The sequence below is a fragment of the Procambarus clarkii genome, chromosome 52, assembly GCF_040958095.1.
Source record: "Procambarus clarkii isolate CNS0578487 chromosome 52, FALCON_Pclarkii_2.0, whole genome shotgun sequence".
Taxonomy (NCBI): domain Eukaryota; kingdom Metazoa; phylum Arthropoda; class Malacostraca; order Decapoda; family Cambaridae; genus Procambarus; species Procambarus clarkii.
In genome coordinates, this window is record NC_091201.1 from 27,351,935 (window position 1) to 27,377,349 (window position 25,415).

The 25,415-nt window shown below is 42.0% G+C and overlaps 1 protein-coding gene and 1 long non-coding RNA gene across 2 annotated transcripts in view; one reads left to right on the plus strand and one right to left on the minus strand.

Moving 5' to 3' along the window:
* LOC123763558 (serine/threonine-protein kinase MAK) overlaps positions 1-17,221 on the minus strand; it is a 30,921-nt gene extending 13,700 nt beyond the window's left edge. The window contains 9 exon segments of the mRNA XM_045750707.2: positions 1,261-1,679; positions 1,884-1,991; positions 3,145-3,320; positions 3,905-4,076; positions 5,225-5,379; positions 5,381-5,438; positions 6,332-6,453; positions 16,321-16,375; positions 17,023-17,221. Of these exon segments, the coding sequence (XP_045606663.2) occupies positions 1,261-1,679; positions 1,884-1,991; positions 3,145-3,320; positions 3,905-4,076; positions 5,225-5,379; positions 5,381-5,438; positions 6,332-6,453; positions 16,321-16,375; positions 17,023-17,165 (1,408 nt within the window). The 5' untranslated portion in view covers positions 17,166-17,221.
* Positions 1-25,415, plus strand: part of LOC138352246 (uncharacterized) — a 104,183-nt gene that overhangs the window by 36,321 nt on the left and 42,447 nt on the right. The window contains exons 2-3 of the long non-coding RNA XR_011222725.1: positions 3,913-4,036; positions 10,665-10,764. This is a non-coding gene — a long non-coding RNA (uncharacterized lncRNA). The remainder of the gene's footprint in view (positions 1-3,912; positions 4,037-10,664; positions 10,765-25,415) is intronic.

Genomic DNA, 25,415 nt, shown 5'->3' on the forward strand with positions numbered 1-25,415 from the left:
TGTTTTCAACATACAGCAAGTGCAACAGGTTCTGTAATAACAATTCTCTTCTAAAATTATTGACACAAAATCTCTAGGTTTCATATTGGCAGCAAAAGGAAATACTACCTCCAGATTAACTACATTTCAAACTCTATTGTATTAATTGACAAGCTCTTGACTAAATCTTAATGAAAGTGTTGCTTGTTACTAAGTAGTGTTATAAAGCAGTGACTAAGAGTCCCCCCAGGAACTAACTACTGTATATGCTAGTTGTGTTTGCGAGTCACAAATTGAATAGATGTTTACTAATTGTGAACATTCACAGACATTAAGCAGGAGATTATTGCAATATTGTAGTGATTTAATTACAAAATTATAGTGTGAATTAATAATGAGTTACCTTATATGTGTATATAAAAAACATCAATATGAGCGTCGACTATATTTGTGGGTTATGTAAAGGGTCTAGTTGGTGTGTTATGGTCTCATTCCCCCCACATTCACCTCTCGCCTACATGACCTCATTCCCCCACCTTTTCCTCCCTACCTTCATTCCACCCCACCTTTACCTCCTAGCTCTCTCCCCACCTTTCCCTTCCTGATCTTACCCTACCTTGATCTTACCCCTTACCTTCCTTTCCCTCACCTCACCCCACATTCCCCTCCCTGACCTTCCCACTACTTTCCCCTCCCTGATTTCACCTTCACCTTGAACTCATTCCTTTTTATACACTAGTCCTGTGCATCTATTAGACTATATAAAGGTCAGAAAGGCCTAACGTCATTTACGTTTAAAGCCTACGCTAATCTTGCTGTTTCTCTACATCGAAATCAAAATTTGTTGTACTCGCTTCGACCAAATGTTGATATGAAACTTGATTATTTAAAAGGTTATGTGCCAAACGCTCGTACAGAACGAGGTCACCCAGAAACTATTTTCGACTACATTGCATATCACGAAAGAATTCGTGTTTTTCGCTACTACTTGGCTTGGGAGACGCATAAATAAAGCAAGGATGGGAATAATCATACAATAACATGATGGAAAATCCACAAGAATATCTGTGTATCTGTCATTGATGTTCATAACACACCATTGGCCAGTGATCACAAAATCTTCACCTGATAGTGAAAATTTTGTCTACAAACTCAGCAAAGGTGTAGATGTTAGATACCAATGATGGTGAACAGAGTATTGTACATGTGGACAGTCTTTTTCCACCCACTCCCTCAATTAGGCTATAAGGGACCCCTAGTCGGCAACACCGATCTACTTACTCAAGTTCCCCAAACTATTTGTTTTATTATCTTCATATTCGTTGCTAGGCGGGTCGCGGAATGACGACCAGTGCTTGGCGTTAGGTAAGAAGCTATTTTCCTCGGTGTTTCTAGAGCTCGCGTCAAACCCACGGGGTATAAAGGTCTTAGATGGGTTGCCTCTGGTCCGTATACTGCTCAAGGAGTCAGCCCCTCCCAAACGACGACCAGAAGGGTGCAGTGGTTGGGTCGGGTTTGGGAAAGGCTGGTCGTAGCTCCTCGTGCCAGGGTCGAGGTCAAGGCCGATCTTAGTGCGGTGCAAGTATCCATTGTGCGTTTTGTTATCATTGCCGACAGCAGGCATCCTACCGATGGCCCTCCCACCGCCTCCTCTCACACTACCTGCTTCTCCTCCCAGGAGTTCACTGTTACTCCCGCCTCTGGGGAAGACAAAACAAATGGACAATTTACGGTTTGTTCACTAATTTACCAAAAAAAAATGGACAATTTACGGTTTGTTCACTAATTTACCACAAACAACAGACCCGTTACTTTATCATTTCTGCAGTTCCGAACCTTAGCATTAGTATAGTGATGATTTATTTAAATTGAATATTTCCCCAAGATATAACTGGATTACTTACGCTTTGCTGTCGTCTTGTGAGATAGACTCGCTGATGCGCGCTTTGTTCATAGAGTATGAGAGGTTGCTCATGGTCGCATCCATCTTGAAGTCCTTGAAAAATGGGAATCTGGGGAGATGAGAGTCCAGTTAGTCGGAGCCATTATATAAAAATACGGGAAAATGTGGTGGGAAAAACAATTATATAGGCATTAATGTACAAAGTGCAATACAGGGTGTGTGTGGCAAGAACGTAAAGGACTGAAAAGAAACATAAAACAATTTGGCGAAGATACAGAAATATAAATTCAGAAGAAGACTCAAACTTGCCACAAGACGAGTAAAGGGTATTAAGACAACATAGTCATTAAACTGGCAGGGAGCAAACTGGGAACATGACTGAATTACTGAAATGAATGGCATGAATTACTGAAATGAATGGCAAGTTAGGCTTTGTCTCACGAGGCTGTGGACAAGTACCGTGGAGGATTAACTACTGATGGTGCTCTGATTCCCTGTGTAACCCGTCCTCCCAACAGAACGTCGCAGTTTGACCTACACTCTACCTAAGGGCAAAAAATGTCGTACTGGAAAATGGTAGCGTCTCGCGAAATTGACATACTATCTCGTTTTCTGTTTTGGGTCCTCTGGTAGGTTAAGATAAGGGCACTTTAATACGACAATTTCTTGACGTTAGGATACCTTAGGAGGGCGGGCTGCCCTGTGACGCTCTGTTGTGTGCACGATAGACCATAAAGTGTCATTTTGTAATACTTTGCAAATGGTTGAAACTGAAGAAACAGATAAAGTTAATGATGTTGATTTTAACGAAGATATCATAAATTCATTTGAGGGACGGTAGAAGGACAAAGCTTAACCAAGAATGTTTCTAATTACCTGATCTATAATTGCTCACATATGATATATGAATAGTTTTCACGAACAAAAATTATGTTAGGGGTTCCTACCCATGTGACCTATGCTCACCCGAGACCCCCCTACAGTAGGGTACCTACCCATGTGACCTATGCTCACCCGAGACCCCCCTACAGTAGGGTACCTACCCATGTGACCTATGCCCACCTGAGACCCCCTGTGGTAAAGTACCTACCCATGTGACCTATGCTCACCTGAGACGCCCCCTGTGGTAGAGTACCTACCCATGTGACCTATGCTCACCCGAAACCCCCCCCCCCTGTGGTAGGGCACCTACCCATGTGACCTATGCTCATCCGAGACCCCCCTCCTGTGGTAGGGCACCTACCCATGTGACCTATGCCCACCTGAGACACTGCTGGGCGGTGGGTCTGCGAGCGGGGTTCCAGTGGAGCATCTCCGTCATGATGTGTATGGCGTCTGGGGTAGCGTTGGGTATGAGGGTGGCCAGCGGCGTCGCTGCGAACTGCGGGAACTTGAAGTTCATCTGCTGCGCCAGCGAGTACGCCTCCGGCCACTCCCGCTGTCACAGTCATCAATATTTGATTAATATTATTAGGAATTCTTATCTTCGGTAAAGTTACACCTCATGTGATTCACTTTTTTGGCAAAGTTACATTCATGCGATGCACTTTTTTTATCAAGTTACACCCTTGTGATACACTTTTTTACCAAGTTACACCCTTGTGATACACTTTTTTACCAAGTTACACCCTTGCGATACACTTTTTTACCAAGTTACACCCTTGCGATACACTTTTTTACCAAGTTACACCCTTGTGATACACTTTTTTACAAAGTTACACCCTTGCGATACACTTTTTAACCACGTTACACCCTTGTGATACACTTTTTAACCACGTTACACCCTTGTGATACACTTTTTTACCAAGTTACACCCACGTGATACATTGCTTTTACCAAGTTACACTCCGGTTAACTTGGTAAAATTTTTTTTTATCAAGTTACACCCCTATGATACGTTTTTTTTTTTTTTTTATCTCCCATTAAAGTTACACTCCAGTGATACACGTTTGTGTTAAAATATGTGATGAAGGATACATGTGGTCTTAATTCTCAGGTGTTGAGGTGTAATCTAGTTCTTACCTTGTCAGGTGTACCGATGACGGAACAAATCTTGAAGATCTGGTCGATCTCGGAGGAGCCTGGGAAGAGCGGCCTGAAGGTGTATATCTCCGCCATAATAGCGCCCATGGCCCAGATATCGATGGGGCTACTGTAAGTATTGGATCGTAGTAACACCTCGGGTGCCCGATACCTGTGGGGGGGGGGTTAAGGTTAGTATGACGGCTCACACGCTCCGTGGCAGGTCTGGACGCCAGGGTTATGGTGGTCAAGGTCAGTATGACGGCTCACACGCTCCGTGGCAGGTCTAGACGCCAGGGGTTATGGTGGTCAAGGTCAGTATGACGGCTCACACGCTCCGTGGCAGGTCTGGACGCCAGGGTTATGGTGGTCAAGGTCAGTATGACGGCTCACATGCTCCGTGGCAGGTCTAGACGCCAGGGGTTATGGTGGTCAAGGTCAGTATGACGGCTCACACGCTCCGTGGCAGGTCTGGACGCCAGGGGTTATGGTGGTCAAGGTCAGTATGACGGCTCACACGCTCCGTGGCAGGTCTGGACGCCAGGGTTATGGTGGTCAAGGTCAGTGTGACGGCTCACACGCTCCGTGGCAGGTCTGGACGCCAGGGGTTATGGTGGTCAAGGTCAGTATGACGGCTCACACGCTCCGTGGCAGGTCTGGACGCCAGGGTTATGGTGGTCAAGGTCAGTGTGACGGCTCACACGCTCCGTGGCAGGTCTGGACGCCAGGGTTATGTGGTCAAAGTCAGCAAGATAATTTCCCGCACTCTATTTAGGTTATTCACCCTTCCCCACAGCTCTATAATACTGTTTATCTTTTCTGTTGTTTTTGCGGGATAATTTCAACAAGAATTTAAATATTAAAACTAAAAACTAAAAGGTGCAATACCTATTTTTAGTAGTGCCTATTTTGGGGGTTGTGATTCTGCAACCCATATATCGTGGGTCACAACATTCCAAGACTTCATAAAATATAAAAATAAAATATTGTGGAGTTAACAGGAGACGACAGTGACCCACATCTGGTATTTGTAGGTATAAATAAGTCCGGACTCATATGATCTAGTTTACTATTCATTATATCCAGGACTAAAGAGTGTTACTCTTCATTATATCCAGGACTAAAGCCTACTGAGTGACCTACTGGTGGCTCAGTAGGCTATTGTAGTGTTTTGGATAGCGTGACATGCAGCTTAAAGATCATTGAGGCCAAGGTTTTGAACCCACGCTTTCAGCCGCCACCAACAACATGGGTGCACGATTTATATTATACCATGAAATATGTAAAAAAAAACATCAGTAAATTGTGAGAGGCACAAACCATCTGGTGGAGACATAGTCGGTGTAGGGAGGCCGCGATCTGATCTCCCTCGCCAGCCCGAAGTCGGCGATCTTGACGAGCTCCGGCCCCATACAAAGGAGGTTCTCAGGCTTCATGTCGCGGTGGAAGTAGCCGTGTCTGTGCATGAAGGCGAGGACCCTGCAGCACCTGACACACGATGGTCTTCACGGCCGTCTCGCTGAAGTGCTTCTCTCTGCGTGATAAAGGGGCGGTTATGAAGCCTAGTCCTGGTTCACAGCGCAGCTCGCTTTCTAAGCTGTATTAGGCTAGGTTATTTTAGATTAAGTTAAATTTGCCTTGGTAACACTGACGTTCTGTATCTATTGCCTGAAGAATTGATTGATTGATGAAGATTAAGCCACCCAAAAGGTGGCACGGGCATGAATAGCCCGTAAGTGGTGGCCCTTTTGAGCCATTACCAGTACCAATAGATGATACTGGAGATCTGTGGAGGTGCGACTGCACCCTGCGTGACGGGAGATGTCTCCCGTGTATTGCCAGAATCCCTGGTTATTAATTTAGCTTAGGCAGGAGTTTATTTTTGACAATTCTTTTAACAGTTTATGAAAGATATACATAATGCCAAATTCTAAATCTCTCACAATTGTCACCCATGTCGTATGTATTGATATAAAGTTTTTTGAAAACTTTTAATATGGCTGAGCGTAATATAGAGGCTTGCATTGCTCATTTTACAACCTCGCACAACATACAAGTTTGAGTATCTCAAACTAATGACAATTACAAAAATTATCTATGAGGGGTCTTAGTTAAGATTCACCAAGATCCGTTAGATATCACCTACGAGACTCACCACAGGAGTCCATTATATCACAGAAGATTAATACTAGTCTCTCATCACACTGCTCAAGTTCAAGTTCAAGTATGTTTATTGAGATAAGCAATAAATACATCTCAAAGGGATAGAGTAGCTTAGGCTATTTCTACCCCCTTTCACACTGCTATGGTGAACTACACCATTAGGCGCCACAATGACAGGTCACCATACCACCCTGGGTAGCCACACTACCATGGATTAAAACATTCCCCATGGGGTCAATACACCCCATGGGTCAACACACCAACCTGGACTTCATGAGCTGGTATAGGTTCTCTTTCATGTACTCGAAGACGAAATAGAGCGTGTCGTTCTCCCGGATCACCTCCTTCAGTTTGACAACGTTGGCGTGGCTCAACTTCTTCAGCGACTGCAGGATCGACACCCACACACGTTAGCCAAACATGCAGCATGAATAGGTAGATGAAAAGTCACAATAATGTGGCTAAAAAAATGTTGACCAAACCACACATTAGGAATTGAAAAGACAACGACGTTTCGGCCCGTTTTGGACCATTGTCAAGTCGGGTCGATGAAACGTCGACGTCTCTTCAATTTCTAGTGTGTGGTTTGGTCAACATGAATGGGTAGGAAAAAGAATAGAGGGGGAGGGGGATATTATCTGCATAAATAAATGCACAAAAGAGTCTGGCTGTTCTGGAAGTCAGTCTGTGTTCTGTGCATTCGGGATATTGTTGAACGGAACCCCGACCCAAACTGTGCATTAATTGCTCTTTAGTTTGGTCTGGGGAAAAATTATATGTTATGTAACTAGGAGGTTCTTAATCTTTGAGGGTCTCATTCCCCTTTTTTCATACCACTTTCTCACCTTTGGACATCACTACAAATATATAATGTGTGTATATATATGCAAAACTGTAAGAATGATAAGTCTATATGTGTGTATATATATATGCAAAACTGTAAGAATGATAAGTCTATAAATCAAGAATGCCACTTTGACGTCACAGATAAGAAGCATTTGAGTGTATTTACATTTTTGTTAATGTGTACAAATACAAATATTACATTGAAATAAAAATATTACACTGAAATAATATATATGGGTATTGAGTGATATGGCACCCTTGTCTAGGTTGCCAGATGAATGAGTTGTTATGATGATGGCGGTGAGTGGAAGCGGGTCAGCTGATGATATATCAGCTGACCCTGAAAGATGGTTGCCATGGTGACAGGTAAACAACCCTGCCTTTACCCCCCCCCCCACCACCTCCTGGGTTGGTGCACTTTGTGTATATGTGAAGTTTCGATGTATATCTGTGTATTCTTTGTATTATTTGTGTGTTTATTTTGTTATGAATGATGGGGTTGAGATGCAGCTCCTGGACTCTATTCTGTGCCTCAGGGATGGAGTCAACAAGCGTATTCTTTCTTCCTTGCTCCTTCAATTTTATTATGTATTCAATCTAACAATTATCGTTAATGTGTGTGTCCATCTCTGTTTCCTCCGTCTGGTACCTCTTGTGTCCAGTCTCCGGAGTATTTTGTACGTCGCGAGCATGTCTCCTTTGTACTCCCTGGCATAATGTGCGCTAGTGGAGGGTTAAGCTTCAGCTTTTGGGTCCAACTTCTCAGTGTTCAGTAAGCTGTGTAATGTTCTAGGACCATTTGAGTTCTTGTTATCAAGAACTGAAGTCAGCAACGATATGTAGACTCAACACTGGCGCCGCATAATCTACCATTGGTCTGATGTATGTAAGTACACACCTATTTAAACCTGCAATGTCGAGCTTCAGCTCCCCGAACCCGAGAAGTAGATGTCGACCAAGTAAGGTTGAGTGATGAGGTTCTAGTCACTACTGGACGCTCACTACTCACCAGGTACACTACACTATTTATATTGTATTTGTAACTATTATCATCTAGCTCCTTATATGGTGTTTATTTACTCTAAAAATTGACATTTTCCTGTGTAGGTTTTAAATATGAGTTGTGCTCGCTCTCTCTCTATTTAATATATATATATATATATATATATATATATATATATATATATATATATATATATATATATATATATATATATATATATATATATATATATATCTGTGTGTGTGTGTGTGTGTGTGTGTGTGTGTGTACTCATGTATGTATATATATATATATATGTCGTACCTAGTAGCCAGAACTCACTTTTCAGCCTACAATGCAAGGCCCGATTTGCCTAATAAGCCAAGTATTCATGAATTAATATATTTTCTCTAATTTTTTTCTTATGAAATGATAAAGCAACCCATTTCATTATGTAAGAGGTCAATTTTTTTTATTGGAGTTAAAATTAACGTAGATATATGACCGAACCTAACCAACCCTACCTAACCTAACCTAACCTATCTTTATAGGTTAGGTTCGGTTAGGTAGCCGAAAAAGTTAGGTTAGGTTAGGTTAGATAGGTTAGGTAGTCGAAAAGCAATTAATTCATGAAAACTTGGCTTATTAGGCAAATTGGGCCTTGCATAGTAGGCTCAGAAGTGAGTATGCTACTAGGTACTATATATATATATATATATATATATATATATATATATATATATATATATATATATATATATATATATATATATATATATATATATGCATTTGGGTGAGGTGATATGTTACAATAGTTTTGGATGAGGTGAAAACAAACTTTCAACACAAGACAGAACACGAAACAATGGGTATTGAAGGTAAGAATGGAAGTAATTGCAGAGGGCCTATTGGCCCATATTTCTTGATGCTTCTATATTGGAGCGGAGTCTTGAAGTGGGTAGAATATAGTTGTGCATTAATTGGCTGTTGATTGCTGGTGTTGACTTCCCTGAGGCGTTGATAACCCTGAGGCACAAAATAGAGTCCAGGAGCTGCATCTCAACCCCATCATTCATAACAATATATATATATATATATATATATATATATATATATATATATATATATATATATATATATATATATATATATATGTGTGTGTGTGTGTGTACTTACCTAATTTTGCTTGTGGGGGTTGAGCTCTGGCTGTTTGGTCCCGCCTCTCAACTGTCAATCAACTGATGTACAGATTCCTGAGCCTATTGGGCTCGATCATATCTACATTTGAAACTGTGTATGGAGTCAGCCTCCACCACATCACTGCCTAATGCATTCCATTTGTTAACTACTCTGACACTGAAAAAATCTATCTAATGTTTCTGTGGCTCATCCGGGTTCTAGGTTTCCACCTGTGTTCCTTTGTTCGTGTTTGTTTGTTCCCATGTCCTTTGTTTGTTCCACCCGTGCTTAAGAGTTTGACTTTGTCCACCCTGTCAATTCCCCTGAGAATTTTGTAGGTGGTTATCATGTCTCCCCTTACTCTTCTGTTTTCCAGGGATGTGAGGCTCAGCTACCTTAGCCTTTCCTCGTGGCTCATACCTCTCAGTTCCGGGACTAGTCGGGTAGCATACCTCTGAATCTTCTCTAACTTTGTCTTGTGTTTAACTAGGTCTGGACTCCCGGCTGGAGCTGCATACTCCAGGATTGGTCTTACAGAAGAGGTATACAAGGATATACCACTTATATACGTGTGTGTGTGTGGTGCATATATATGTGTGTGTGTGTGCATGCGTGTGACGGTAATGCTGGAGGCGGAAACGCTAGAGGAGAAACCGATGGTGGCGGAAGCACGGAAAGATGCTGGTATTGAGTGATGGTGTGGGCGATACGGGTAGAGTTATGGGGGAGGGGGTTTCCTTAACAGGCATTTAACACGTCCCTAATAGGACGTATTCCCTAGCATGTCCCTAACATATTATTATCAGGTCTCTGTACCATGTTCCTGTAATGCCCTCTATCGGGGACACGAAACAGGTACATAGGTTGCTGTTTTTAACTACTGTAATCCTGTAACTAACCCTCCCCCCACCTTGGTCAACTACTGGCATCCCCAGGATGCAACTTACAATATACCTATTTACTGCTAGATGAACCGAGGCATGAGGTGAACGGAAATATTACTAACCAATTCTGCTCCACCCGAGGATCGAACCAGGGATCTTCAGTCGTGAGTCGAGGACGTAGATCGCTATACTACAGAGACCCAATGTGTTTATTGTGCCCCAAAAGAAGAAAATATATAAGTAAAGCTCACTCGAATTACTAGGGCGGCGAAAAGAGAGTTTGCGTGCTGTTTATGAAAGTACAGCTCAGACAATATTGGAATGTAAGATGTACCTCCTTCTAGTATTGGATTATGAGAATGTTGGTGACATTTTGAATCTCCCGCCTGTGGTAGTGTGTTTGTGAGTCTGGGCTCCAGCACCCATTTTCTATGTGCTTTCCATGGCCACAGAAAATTATATCTACGTTCACATAGAAACATCCAGTGACTAAAGAAGATGTAAAATAAAGGAAAAAATAACATATATAAATTATGAACTATAAACAGCAATATGAAAATAAAATGTTTGACAATATTAGAGAGTAATGAAACGTGTGGAAGGGTCAACAACAGAAAATGGAGGTGGACGCGTACTGGGCTCTCGCGGGCAGTGAGGTGGTTAATGTTTTAGAGATATTTTGTATGTCTCCTCCATGTCCCCCCAGGGTCCCCGAGTGTGTGTGTGTGGTGTGTGGCTCGCCTCCGTGACCCAGGGACCACGGGGGGTGACAGTCTGGTCCACCACGCAGCGCCAGCAGGTAAACGGTAGGTGGTTGTACCGTGTGTTTGTATCTAGCCACAACAGTGCTTGTTCAGGGAGAATTGACTAGGCGGCCAGCAGTTAAATGTTCGCCTCTGTTCACCCAGCAGTAATTGGGTATCTGGTTGTAAACAGATACCCAGTTACCCTGGCAACAGATCCCGTGACCCGGTGGTCTTCCATCGCTAATGTTTGAAAACTTAGCCTAATGTGTCCCGTTTATCAGCGCCTAATTTACCTAATTTGGGTTACGGGTTAAATTCGATTAAGTAGTTACAAACTAATTTAAAAAAAAGTAATTACACTTTAACCACGCCTTAGCTGAATTTGTTTTGGAAAATTTAAGTAAGCTGTAGGTAAACATGATCAATTAGTTTACCTGAGGCATAAAAGGTTGGTTGGTTGGCGAATATTTGTAATTGACTTACGTAGGTGAAGCATTTCAACCCGTTCTCAGACCAAGTTCATTCCATCCTGCGGTCGACCCCAAAGACGCTTTCATACATTTTAACATGCTGTTCATTCAGAATAGGAATTTTCGCAAATCTAAATTAATATTATTACATATTAGCATATTTGTGCATATTTAGGCATTGGTTAGGTTAGGTATTTAGGTTCTGTTGGCGATTGTTTGCATTTGTAGTACGTGGGTGAAGCATTTACAGCGTTGTGGTTCGAACAGAATTCGTCAGTGAAGCACTTGTTCTGGAAGTGTTCGAACGAAATCAGTTGTGAGTCGTGTGTAAACCTTTTTCATTGATAAATAGGGGGGTTGGCGGGTGCATGGAATCACTTTTGGGCCTTTGTTTGGAGGATGGACTGGTTTAGCTGGTGCATAGAATGGACTGTGGCCTTTGTTTATGAGGACGGACTGAAACATGACCGACTATACGTTCGAACTTGATCCGACCAGTGCTTCACTCTCTTCCCATGTTCGAGTCGCACCTACCTAAATCTTCACCCACGTACTGCAAATACAAATAATTACCACCAGCAACCCCCCAACACCTAACCAAACCTAAACCTAATCTTACACAACAATTATAATACATAATAATTTGATTTATTTGGTCTACAAAAAAGTTTTTGATTAAACAAAGCGTTAATAGTGATGAATTTTCTGGGGTGTGAGCCGCAGCTAAGTTAACGAGAGTAGGCTGAGTGTGGGTTGTTGGTTATCTGTTTGATTTTAAATAACGTAGTTGGCTGTGCAGCCCTTCGTTGTCACGTCACAGAAAAACGAGGTTTGAAGATTACTCAAACCTAACCTGACTGATGGACACCACGCATAGAAAACGTGGTTATTTGTGAGCCGCCGTGATATATAGTACGTCATATTTAGACCGTTGGGGATTTTGACGTCAGAAAGTGATGTATTCTTCGAGAGAACAGTTTGGGCTATGAATAACAGCTAAGGGGGTATAACTAAACGTTACTACACGCATTGATACTACCCTGTGCCGTAGGTGAACTGGAAGAACATGAACGTCTCACGCAGTTGGAGAAATTACCTTCCAGACAGAAGTGATTTGATGATTAGGGGGGGTTCTAAACTGCAGCCAATTGTTCAATTATGTAGGAGCGCTCCATTCCTTGGTTTCCAAACTGCATTCATTACCCCCAGGGCTCATTATTGAAGGTCCGGGCGAGTGCACGTGGTTATATATACAATCCGGATTATCCCAGTCGGTAATAGTTCATATTTTGTATATTTGTCAACCTCACTGCCCGAAGCTTGTGCTTGAGAAGTGCCGCATTCACTTTTTATTCACTTCCAGTCTGTACTGTAAACACTTACTAAATCATCCTATACCAAAACACTTCAGGGCTAATTATGCATAAACCCTCAAAAAAAAAAAAAAAAATATATATATATATATATATATATATATATATATATATATATATATATATATATATATATATATATATATATATATATATATATATATATATTTATATTATTAAGGTATACTTGCCCGTTTGTAGGTAAGCTGCAGTAGTGTGGTCTTAATAGCACAGCATAAAAGCAATCTCACCTCGTGTCTGTTTGATTACAATTAGCCTTCATTGTACGTTTACACGTGCATGTCAGCTGTGAGCAACAGCTGACATTGGCTCAACTTGGATAATGGCGCCATGTTTTGTTACTGTTCATTGCAAGTAAATCGTTTTGCCTGTCTCAAATGGGGTGAGGAGGAGCAGCCTGTTTCTGTCTCAGATGCGGCGAGGTGGAACACGTTTCTGTCTCAGATGGGAGTGAGGAGGAATTTATATCTACGTAGTGGACAGGAACCTGTTTCTATCTTCATGTGGATGAGAGGAACCTCATTATCTGTCTCCCTTGTGGTGTGGAGGAAATTATATCTCTTGTCACCCGTATGGTCGGGAGGAACCTGGTTCCTCTGTCTACCTTGTGGTAAGAAGGAAGCCGGTTCTACCTCTCTTGTAGTGAAAAGGTTTAACCTGTCTCTTACTGTCGCATGTTTTCCAACGCTCTCCTCCTAAACGAGACCTAAAGGTACTCTTAAAACACTTGAGAAACACTGACCAAGTTAGAACACATACCTTTAGCATCTTAAAAATTAACCATTCACTTGTCTTTGTCTGAATCAGCCCTTTTCAGCCTTTCTGGGTTTACCAAGACTTAACCTTTTCTTCCCCAGCGCGTCTCTTCACATTCCCGTGTTACATGTTTGATATATCTAGATTAGGCGAACAGACTTTTCTACATTGCGTTAGGCTGGGTTAAGCTGGGTTAACTTGTGTTGAATTGTGGTTGGGTTTCATTGGGTTGGGTTATTGGTGAGTTTTGATGTAATATGATAGGTGTAAGTGAGTCATCTTGTGTGCAAAATTGGGAGTATGTTGTTGTTGTTTAAGATTCGCTAGCTAGAACAAAAAGTTCCAAGTAGCACGGGCTATGGTGAGCCCGTAGTACTATTGGGAGTAGCATACGTCGGCCAGGTGAGTATTGACGAATACTGCGCTGACCTCCCTCGTCTTCCCCGGTAATGGTGAGGGAGGGGGGGGGGGTTTGTTGGGTGTCCGTTAGTGGACAGCCTCGCTGTTTGGGTGTCTGTTGGTCCGTTGTTCTCGTGGTAGGCAGCCTCGCTACCTGTCTGTTGGTCCGTTAGTGTCGCGGTGGGCAGCCACGCTACCTGTCTGTTGGTCCGTTAGTGTCGCGGTGGGCAGCCACGCTACCTGTCTGTTGGTCCGTTAGTGTCGCGGTGGGCAGCCACGCTACCTGTCTGTTGGGCCGTTAGTGTCGCGGTGGGCAGCCACGCCACCTGTCTGTTGGTCCGTTAGTGTCGCGGTGGGCAGCCACGCTACCTGTCTGTTGGTCCGTTAGCGTCGCGGTGGGCAGCCACGCTACCTGTCTGTTGGTCCGTTAGTGTCGCGGTGGGCAGCCACGCTACCTGTCCATTGGTGTGTGTATCGACACGGGAGACACTTTGAGCAATCGATGGCAGAGTTGTATGGTGGGAGTGTTATTATTACGTTGATGTCCCAGCAATTACCGGTCGTTTCATGATACTGTTGAATAATAATTGACTAATGACAAGCTTATAATTAGTCATCCCGAGTAATTAGTCGGTAATTCCGTAACAGCAGTACACTTCAGGGAACTGTGTGCTGGGAGCTTGTTACACCTGGAAGATGTCATCATAATTATATATCAGTGTAAATCTTATTGTTCACTAGTGATGATTAGTTGAAATCTCACACATTATCGAAATGGAATAGTTAGTGGTGAGTTGTGTAAACATTTGGGTCTCTGGAGTTGGGAGTGTTGCTTCAACCACCAGGGGGATTTTTGAAGGATTCAGAAAGGCTTGCTTCAAAGGCTTTATAGAGCTTGTGGACTTGAGAAATGTTTGATATCCGACTGCCTCTGGTCTGTACATTTGGCCTGGTCGGTACAAGCGACGTCTTGGGTTCTGGCAGAGTCGGTGTTCGATCCCCCCAATGTCTGAAGTAATTGAGCATCGTATCTTAATTACCCCCCTTTCTCGTCTGCCAGTACTAATAGGTCCTAGTGTCCTGTATAGCCGTACTGGTTTAGTGCTCTCCCCTCGAGTCGCAGCTCTCAGTCTATCTCATCTCTCTCTCTCTCTCTCTCTCTCTCTCTCTCTCTCTCTCTCTCTCTCTCTCTCTCTCTCTCTCTCTCTCTCTCTCTCTCTCTCTCTCTCTCTCTCTCCCATGTGATCTGTCATTATACTGACTTGTTGTATTTCTGCTCATAACTTCCTGAATTTAAGTGACTTTTTTTTTAAATTTACTGCTCTGCGGAAAGTACCCGGGGCCAGATTCATGAAGCAGTTACGCAGGCACTAACGAACCTATCCATCTTTTCTCAATCTTTGGCGGCTTTGTTTACAATTATTAAACAGTTAATGAGCTCCGAAGCACCAGGAGGCTGTTTATAACAATAACAACAGTTGATTGGGAAATTTTCAGGCTTGCAAACTATTTAATAAATGTAACCAAAGTCGTCAAAGATTGAGTCAAGATGTACACGTTCGTAAGTGCTTGCGTAACTGCTTTGTGAATCCGGGTCCTGGTAACTTACCCACTGTGCAGGCGACAGGTTGTTCCCGAGAATAAAAGTTCGACTTCCACCAAGATTCTTGCACTTGTAACTAAATCTCTAGTCAGCAAATCCACAAGGGCCGTGATGAGGGTTCGAACCTGAGCGCTGGATGTTGCCAGACGCCCTCTAGTGTTATGTTCAGTAAGAGGCTGAACAGGTAGTGGGATGTATCGCCTCTACTGTGGCCCAACTGGTTGTAATTCGGTAACTTAACCAATGATTTGATCCGAGGAGTGATGATTGCCTCATCTATGACTTAGGTCTTGTCTGTCTCTGCCTGTGTGTATTTACTATTTGTGCCTGCAGAGTCGAGGTATTGGCTTTTGGACCCCGCCTTGAGCTAACAGCTCGATTCTGCAGGTATTAGATACGGTGTGTGTGTGTGTGTGTGTGTGTGTGTGTGTGTGTGTGTGTGTGTGTGTGTGTGTGTGTGTGTGTGTGTGTGTGTGTGTGTGTGTTCACCTAGTTGTGCTTGCACGGAGGGTGAACATGGTGACCCTGTTTATATTGTCTGTGGCATTTTCTGTGAAACAAACTGTTTTTTTCCCCCGTGTTTACATATAAACAAACCATAGTATACTGTATGTGATATTAATCGAGGCTTGGGTTACGGTGAACTCTTGCATTTGTCTGAAAATGTTTGAAAGTGATTTATTAACTCCCACGAAACATTTGGGGTTCACAGATATGAACCTGAGGCCAGATTCACGAAGAAGTTACGCAAGTACTTACGAACGTGTACATCTTTCCTCAATCTTTGACGGCTTTGGTTACATTTATTAAACAGTTTACAAGCCTGAAAACTTGCCAATCAACCGTTGTTATTGTTATAAACAGCCTCCTGGTGTTTCGGAGCTCATTAACTGTTTAATTATTGTAAACAAAGCCGCCAAAGATTGAGGAAAAATGTACAGGTTCGTAAGTGCTTCGGGAATCTGGCTCCTAATCGTCAACAGCTTTCACTCACCTTCACCTCTCGTAGATTCATCGCTTCATCCCACGAGTAAAATTTTCTCTTCATTCTGTAAAATGTAGATTTTGTTTATTAATTCAATATGGCATGCGGTTGCGTAAACAAAAATTCTATTTTTTTATTCATTAGATACATTTACATATCGAGCTTGCTTATAGTAATAAAGCGAACGAGGACAGGGAGAGAGAGAGAGGCAGGGAGAGACGGAGACAGGGAGAGACAGAGACACAGAAAGAGAGAGACAGGAAAAGACAGAGAGAGACAGGGAGAGACAGAATAAACAGGGAGAGACACAGACAGAGATACAGACAGAGAGAGACAGAGACAGGAAAAAACAGAGAGACAGAGACAGGGAGAGACAGAGACAGAGACACAGACAGACAGTGACAGGAAAAGACAGAGACAGGGAGAGACAGACAGGAAAGACACAGAGAGACAGGGAGACAGAGACAGGGAGAGACAGAGACAGGGAGAGAGAGAGAGAGAGAGAGAGAGAGAGAGAGAGAGAGAGAGAGAGAGAGAGAGAGAGAGAGAGAGAGAGACAGGGAGATACAGAGACAGGGAGATACAGAGACAGGGAGATACAGAGACAGGGAGATACAGAGACAGGGAGATACAGAGACAGGGAGAGACAGAGACAGGGAGAGACAGAGAGAGACAAAGAAAGAAGAGGGTCAACACCACCCTCTCACCCACCTCTTGATGGCCACCTTCTCGCCCGTGTCGATCCTCTGGCCCAGCACCACGGAGCCGTACGTGCCCGTGCCCAGCTCGTTCAGCGTCACGTATCTATTCATGCTCACGGCCATGCTCCCGTTGGCACGCCCATACGTAGGCATCCAGCACGCTCCGGACACGCCCACCACCCACGCCCACCACCCACGCTCACCTCCTCCGGGCCTGGCCTGTCGGGAGAGGAAACAACGGTCAGAGTTACGGAGTTATGAGGAAAGATTTAGATAATTTAACAGTACATAGACTCGCCTCAATTTAAAAATATGAAACTGGTTTTCTGTTGAGTATTCTAACTTGGTACAATTATTTCCCTGAATTTTTAGGTTTTACTGAACTGTTAAAAATATGTTTAATTGCTAACTAACGTGAGGACGTATGCTTCAGGAAGTATATATCATATTATTATAATTGTGATAATTGAATTATTATTATATTATAATTGTATTCTAATATAATGACATAATATTAATAGTATTATAATTCTAACAATCTCTAGAAAGACTAAGGGGTGACAGGATTGAAATATATAAATGGGGGAACAAAGGTATAGGAGAGAGGAATATGAATAAGGCTGTAAATGTATCAATACAATATAGAACGTGAAACTATGAATATATATATTGAATAACGTTATGTTTACGAAGGCCCTGGGTAAATACTGGTTTGATAATAAGAGTTTTTGGATGTATGGAGCAATTTTCGTTACCAATAGACAAATTATCAATAAAAAGAGGTATTACTTGAGTGATTCAAGCGTAGATTAAACATTATATATATATAATGGATCATATATATATATATATATAATGGATATATATATATATATATATATATATATATATATATATATATATACATGTATATATATATATATATATATATATATATATATATATATATATATATATATATATATATATATATATATATATATATACACGCACTACTCGGCCGAATACATGTAAATATTTTCTGGTATGATGAAATTTAAGTAAAATAAATTTAACACTTGTTCTATCATGTTTAGAGGATCCAGCTTAGAGGATCAAATTTAGTGGATCGAACTTACAGGCTAGAGGTTATACTTGAGGACGGGGGTGGGGGGTGGGGGGGTGTAGGATTAGTGTAACTGTGTTGGTCAGTATTGAAGTCATTACTGAAGGTCAGATTTAATAAGCGATCATAATAGGTTTATGGCCGTCGTGGTGTAATCATCGGCCTCTGACATTTAGACATTGCTAATTACTTGGAAGCCCGCAAGGGGGGGTGGCGATCGGCAGGGCTGTTGGGGGTGGTGAACAGCATATGGGCGTTGGTGTGGTTGGCAGCATGGGTATTGTGGGGGGGGGGTCAACATGGGTATCAACAGGGTACTGTGGTATGGTATTAGGAGGATTTTTTACAGCATTTTCGTGGTGGTTGACAAAGTTATCCTGAGCACTTTAAGCATCTGAGCTCCCACGGCATTATACTGACGGCTCCCACAACATCATACTGACGGCTCCCACAACATCATACTGACGGCTCCCACAACATAATACTGACGGCTCCCACAACATCATACTGACGGCTCCCACAACATCATACTGACGGCTCCCACAACATAATACTGACGGCTCCCACAACATCATACTGACGGCTCCCACAACATCATACTGACGGCTCCCACAACATCATACTGACGGCTCCCACAACATCATACTGACGGCTCCCACAACATAATACTGATGGCTCCCACAACATCATACTGACGGCTCCCACAACATCATACTGACGGCTCCCTCAACATCATACTGACGGCTCCCTCAACATCATACTGACGGCTCCCACAACATAATACTGACGGCTCCCACAACATCATACTGACGGCTCCCACAACATCATACTGACGGCTCCCACAACATAATACTGACGGCTCCCACAACATCATACTGACGGCTCCCACAACATAATACTGACGGCTCCCACAACATCATACTGACGGCTCCCACAACATCATACTGACGGCTCCCACAACATCATACTGAGTTCCTGCCAATTAACATGGGTTGCCTGGGAGTGTTTACTCCCATGACTCTTATTGAATGGGTAACTTGGCTGGTGCCCTGACTCATGGGAGATGTCGCTGACCTCATGGTGAGGGAGTGGGTGACGTGGTTGACCCATGGTCTGACCTCATGGTGAATGGGTAACTTTGATAACCCATGGTAATTGCGTTGGTCAAATGAGTCCTGTTGAGTGTGACGTGGTTGACTCATAGTGAGTGACGTAGCAGGCTTCATGACCTAGGGTGAATAAGTGACGTAACGTCAAGAGAGAGAGATAGAGGGGGGGGGGGTGTTGCAGAGATGGGGTGGGTGGAGGGCAACAATTGATCACAGTACCAGGAATGACAGAAGCAGTCTTGCATGTTGCATGAGTCTCAAGACTGTGCAGATCACCGTTGCACAGCTTCATACGACCATAATTCTGCCCCCTTTGCTACCATACGCCTCTTGCTTTAAACGGGGATATCAGCACGCTAATGGTAGCGTTATCTAATAGCTAACTGCAAAGTAATGGGTGTGGTCTAATGCCACATTTGGACGTTTCGACAAAACTTGATTTTTGTATTATCAAAACCGTATATATTCTTAAGTTAGGCTGTGTTAGGTTGGGTTAGGTTTGGTTGGGTTGGGTTGGGTTACGCCTCGCAAACTCCCGCTTCGAACAAGAGTCGTGTATTTAGTCGTGTATTTAACCCCCATAATGCAATCTAACATTCCCAAATCTGCATTGTTAGCCTGCATCCTGGGACCTATTTGAACTTTTCTAAGGGCATTTGTCTCTCTCTCTCTCTCTCTCTCTCTCTCTCTCTCTCTCTCTCTCTCTCTCTCTCTCTCTCTCTCTCTCTCTCTCTCTCTCTCTCTCTCTCTCACACACACACACACACACACACACACACACACACACACACACACACACACACACACACACACTCCCTCGCCTGGACTTTCTTTTCAGCTTGAATAAAACATAATTACCAACTGAATAAGATAGTTTACCCCTCGCCTCCAAGCAATCTTTACGGTATTAACCACGACTCTTTAGCGTGCGTGCGCGTGTGTGTGTGTGTGTGTGTGTGTGTGTGTGTGTGTGTGTGTGTGTGTGTGTGTGTGTGTGTGTGTGTGTGTGTGTGTGGAGCGCGGGGTAACCTGCGGGCGACACTTGAGTCCCATCGATTATTGCGTGCGTGTGTGTGTGTGTGTGTGTTTTTGATGATGAACTGTATGGTGACGAGAAGCAGCTGTGGCGGTGGAGGTTGTTGGGCACAGTCGCTACCTGCCATCATCAACCTTCCACCTACATCATATGGCATTTGATTGATAACACTGTGACATCAACCTGCGCTCCGGTTACGTCTCATCTCCGTTTTCTTTACACACACACATATATATATAACAACACGTTATCTCCTAGAATATAACATAAATGCTATATATATATATATATAGGATTTTGCTGCAATGTTATAGATATATATATGATACAGCAGCTGGCTCAAAGGTATAGGAACAACCACTATAGGAGGCAAATAGATATAAGCAGAGGACCCACGATTAGAAAACGGTGTATTATGCCAATATAGCGAATCGCTCCCACTTTCTTGTACATCAGTGTTTGGTCTTAGATAACCTATACGTCAAAATACGACGTGCTATTACGAGCACCAGGTTGGGAACCGAACCGGGGGGCCCCCACGAACCCAACCCGTGGCAACCCGTCAATACAGCGAGGCGCTGCGATTGGTTCATTATATGTTCATTTGGTTCATTATATGCAGGCCGAGGATATGGTCAACATAGCTCATCATATTTGGACGTTGAGGATTGATGGGTCACTATGCGACGTATTAGTCCAGAGGACAGATTGATCTAAGATGATTATTGATCTAAGAAATATTAATGATTAAAGAATTAATTAAACGTCGGCCTGGTCAAATGTACAGCAGTAATAATTAGAACACTGCCCGCGCCTAATGTGCCTTAATTACACAGGTGCAGTGAACCAGGTACAGTGAACCAGGTACAGTGAACCAGGTACAGTGAACCAGGTACAGTGAACCAGATACAGTGAACCAGGTGCAGTGAACCAGGTGCAGTTGCAGTGTAATATAAGGCTTCACACAGAGAGAGTCCTCTCTGACTTGGGAGAGGCCGCCTGCTGCAGCATCGAACCCTGACTGATAGAACCGCCGAGCGAGGAATTAACACCCCCCAATTGGTCCCGGTGGCTAGTCTCAACGGTGCTTCACGTTACAACGGTAAAATAATGCAATTGCTAAGCACCTTTGAGTAATCTAAAGATGTGTCAAAAAGTGTTGAATGCGTAGATTCGTTCATTCCCCCCCCCCACCCCCGCAAGAACCTCTTTTATAGTGACTCAAGTCAACTTGTAAGATAATGTTTGTAGATTTTCGTGTAATATTCAGTGTATTGAAGTTGGTGAAATTGAAATGTGAGGAGAAGAATGGCTAAAATATGAAGCGAGAGAGAGCAAATTTATTGGAAAAGCTAAAATGGAGAGATAGAAAAAAAAACAGAGGGAGGGAGTGGGATGGTGGGTCAGACGTGGAGGAGGTGGGAGGACATGGGAGAACATGGGAGGGGGAGGAATGGAAAAGGTTGTCAAGAGGTTGTACTGACGCATTAACAAACCTACATGGGATATCGCCCAATATATATATATATATATATATATATATATATATATATATATATATATATATATATATATATATATATATATATATATATATACATATATATATATATATATATATATATATATATATATATATATATATATATATATATATATATATATATATGCGGAAAATCCACAGAGAAATATGAAAGGAGGTGAACGTTTCGGCTTTGTTAAAGCCTTTGTCAACACCAGACTGACTAACAAAAACCATTACCAATTGTGGGGATTTCGTGGAACGGAATTTGATTGAGTCTGCTCTAATCAGTCAGTGTCCAAATCTTCTTAATGTTAGTACTGGAATGTACAAACTTGATCCATTTTTAAGTTATAATATTGCACAACAGTTTAAGAAACAACTCTGATAGAGAGGCTTACAATGTCTCATTATAATTGTATATTCATATATTGTGTGTTCATGAGGCTTTTCTTTAATCTTTCATCCTTATTCTCTGACCGCTTAATCCTCTTTGACCATTCTAAGCTAAGCTATACCTTTTTTGGTTAATTACACCTGACCAACCCTAGGGATGGGGTGGTCAGGTGTCGGCCTATATATCCTCCCCCTTCTCCCTTCTCCTTAGTCAGTCTGGTGTTGACAAAGGCTTTAACAAAGCCGAAACGTTCACCTCCTTTCATATTTCTCTGTGGATTTTCCGCATAAAATGATCAGTGTTTTGTGATCGTCAATTGCATATATATATATATATATATATTAATCACCGATAAATTTGAAATACTATCCAAATACCCACACAGAACCTGTTACTTAAACTATGCCATATTCTATCTCATAGGAGAGTACAAAAGTCCTAAATATATATACAATACCAATTCTATACATTACTACAGTAACAGCATACAAAAAAGCTACTTTCGTGATTTCCAACAATTTGTATTAAGTAATGTTAATCCAACAATTTGTATTAAGTAATGTTAATCCAACAATTTGTATTAAGTAATGTTAATCCAACAATTTGTATTAAGTAATGTTAATCCAACAATTTGTATTAAGTAATGTTAATCCAACAATTTGTATTAAGTAATGTTAATCCAACAATTTGTATTAAGTAATGTTAATCCAACAATTTGTATTAAGTAATGTTAATCCAAAAATTTGTATTAAGTAATGTTAATCCAACAATTTGTATTAAGTAATGTTAATCCAACAATTTGTATTAAGTAATGTTAATCCAACAATTTGTATTAAGTAATGTTAATCCAACAATTTGTATTAAGTAATGTTAATCCAACAATTTGTATTAAGTAATGTTAATCCAACAATTTGTATTAAGTAATGTTAATCCAACAATTTGTATTAAGTAATGTTAATCCAACAATTTGTATTAAGTAATGTTTTTTTTAATTTTGCCAGTGTTAAGGAGCAATTACAGAAGTGGCTCTCATCTGGGAGATGAATATATCAGTAGACTCCATCGCTGCCAGGTGTACGAAAGGTCAGGGGAGCTAAGTCGTGGAGTCCTTGTGGAGTGATCATGTTATGACGTGATGGCATCAGTATATCTCTTGCTGTAAACATGTCTTAGTTAACTTTTGTATCATTATTATTATTATTATTGAAAAAATCTGTGGGAGCCGTGAGGACGATTCGAACCAACGTGTTCGAATTCTCCTTTGTCATTGATATATCACGCTAATGTGATTTCATTGTATGTTATTATTATTATTATTATTATTATAGAGGTCAAGTGGAACTAGAGAACAACCTCATGTAGAGTCTTTCATATATAGTAACATATAGTAACGCTTCTATAGTAACTTTTCTATAGTAACCTCTATAGTAACATTTCTATTATTATGATTAATAAGCATAAGTATGTAGATAATGTTTACAGACAATACATACAATAAAACTACAAATCTGTAGGAAGATTTCAGTAAGCTTTAAATTCTAAATGTAGAAATAGTCACGTTCCGTTCAGTGTGTGGCAATGTAACTGTTCAGGACAACAATACAACATTAAATATCTGCTCAATAACGTAGGTATTGCTAAATCTTCCCAGTACGGAGCTGTAGGTGAAGACTTGAACCCCAGACAACAACGTATTAAGAGTATGTAATACCGTTCAATAGCATCCTTTAGAGTATGATACTAACAGCGTCTAACAGCCTGGTTGATCAGTCCAGCAACTAGGAGGCCTGGTCGACGAGCGGGCCGCGGGGACACTAAGCCCCGGAAGCACCTGAAGGTAACCTCAAGGTATGATACTAACGCTGTTACTTGGTGCCAACGTTAAGTCAGAAGAGGCTACTGGTGGTCCATAACCTTATCTACCGCAAATCACACCTTGCAGTGTATTACACAATGACAATATATACTAATATATATGCATGGAGGACATACACGGGGTTGTACACGGGGTATATACACGGGGTTGTACACGGGGTATATACACGGGGTTGTGCACGGGGTATATACACGGGGTTGTACACGGGGTATATACACGGGGTTGTGCACGGGGTATATACACGGGGTTGTACACGGGGTATATACACGGGGTTGTACACGGGGTACATACACGGGGTTGTACATTTAAACAAACACGGGAGCCTGCTTGGAAGAATGAGACGTAATCCTCACAGTGAGAAACATTGAAGTGTAAGAACAGATTAGGAACACCTAAGACACTCTCCTCCAGGCAGAAGGACAAGGAGAGATAAGACTGAGGTACACACGATCATGACCATCACTTACCAACACGATGTAAACAATGTTAAAACTGTCAAATCAAGATTATCATTGGCTTGAAAAATTATCGGATTGAAATTCGACAAATTTTGGCTTGATACGTATAATCATGTGTAATATTATATGATACATATAAATACTAGTTTGGCATTAGAAGTGCAGAAGAGTGGAACAACACCAAGGTAGCATTAGACTGTATGGAACAACCTCCCAGGTTGCATTAGACTTAAATGAAACGAGCACCCAAGTAGCACTAGATTATGGAACAAAAGCCTAGCATGAGACTGTGGAACAAATTCCAAGTAATAAGACTTCTCAAGACTATTAACAGTAACAATGTGATGAAATATGACGTACTATGAGGCGAGGATCCATGCTCCGAAACATTGTGAAATGCGTCGACCATTCGCAAGCAACAAGCATTGCAATTTTAATGTAGCATTGGCGGCTGCTTGCAATGGAGCATCTATCTTGTTGCAGAGGTAACCTTTACCCCCCCCCCAGCACGGCAATATCCTTATGGTATCTCCATGCATAAAATTTCAATAAAAGGTCTTATCTACATAGATCTAATACATATGCCTCTCCCTTAGGTTTGGTGCTGGCCTAAGTCCTATCAATCTCCGAAGATTATTTTAGTCAACCACAATAGCTTATACTGACCAACTATCCAGTATACTTTTATCCGGGACATAGTCCAGGGCTACGGTAAACTCATAGTGTATACTGACCAAAGAGGCGGCTGGTACACCTCTCTGAGTATACACCCGTCTCTCAACACCTGAGCCTAATAGGCTCAGGAATTTGAACGCCTGTTGATTGACGGTTGAGAGGCGGGACCAAAGAGCCAGAGCTCAACCCTCGCAAACACAACTAGGTGAGTACCCGTGGCAGTAA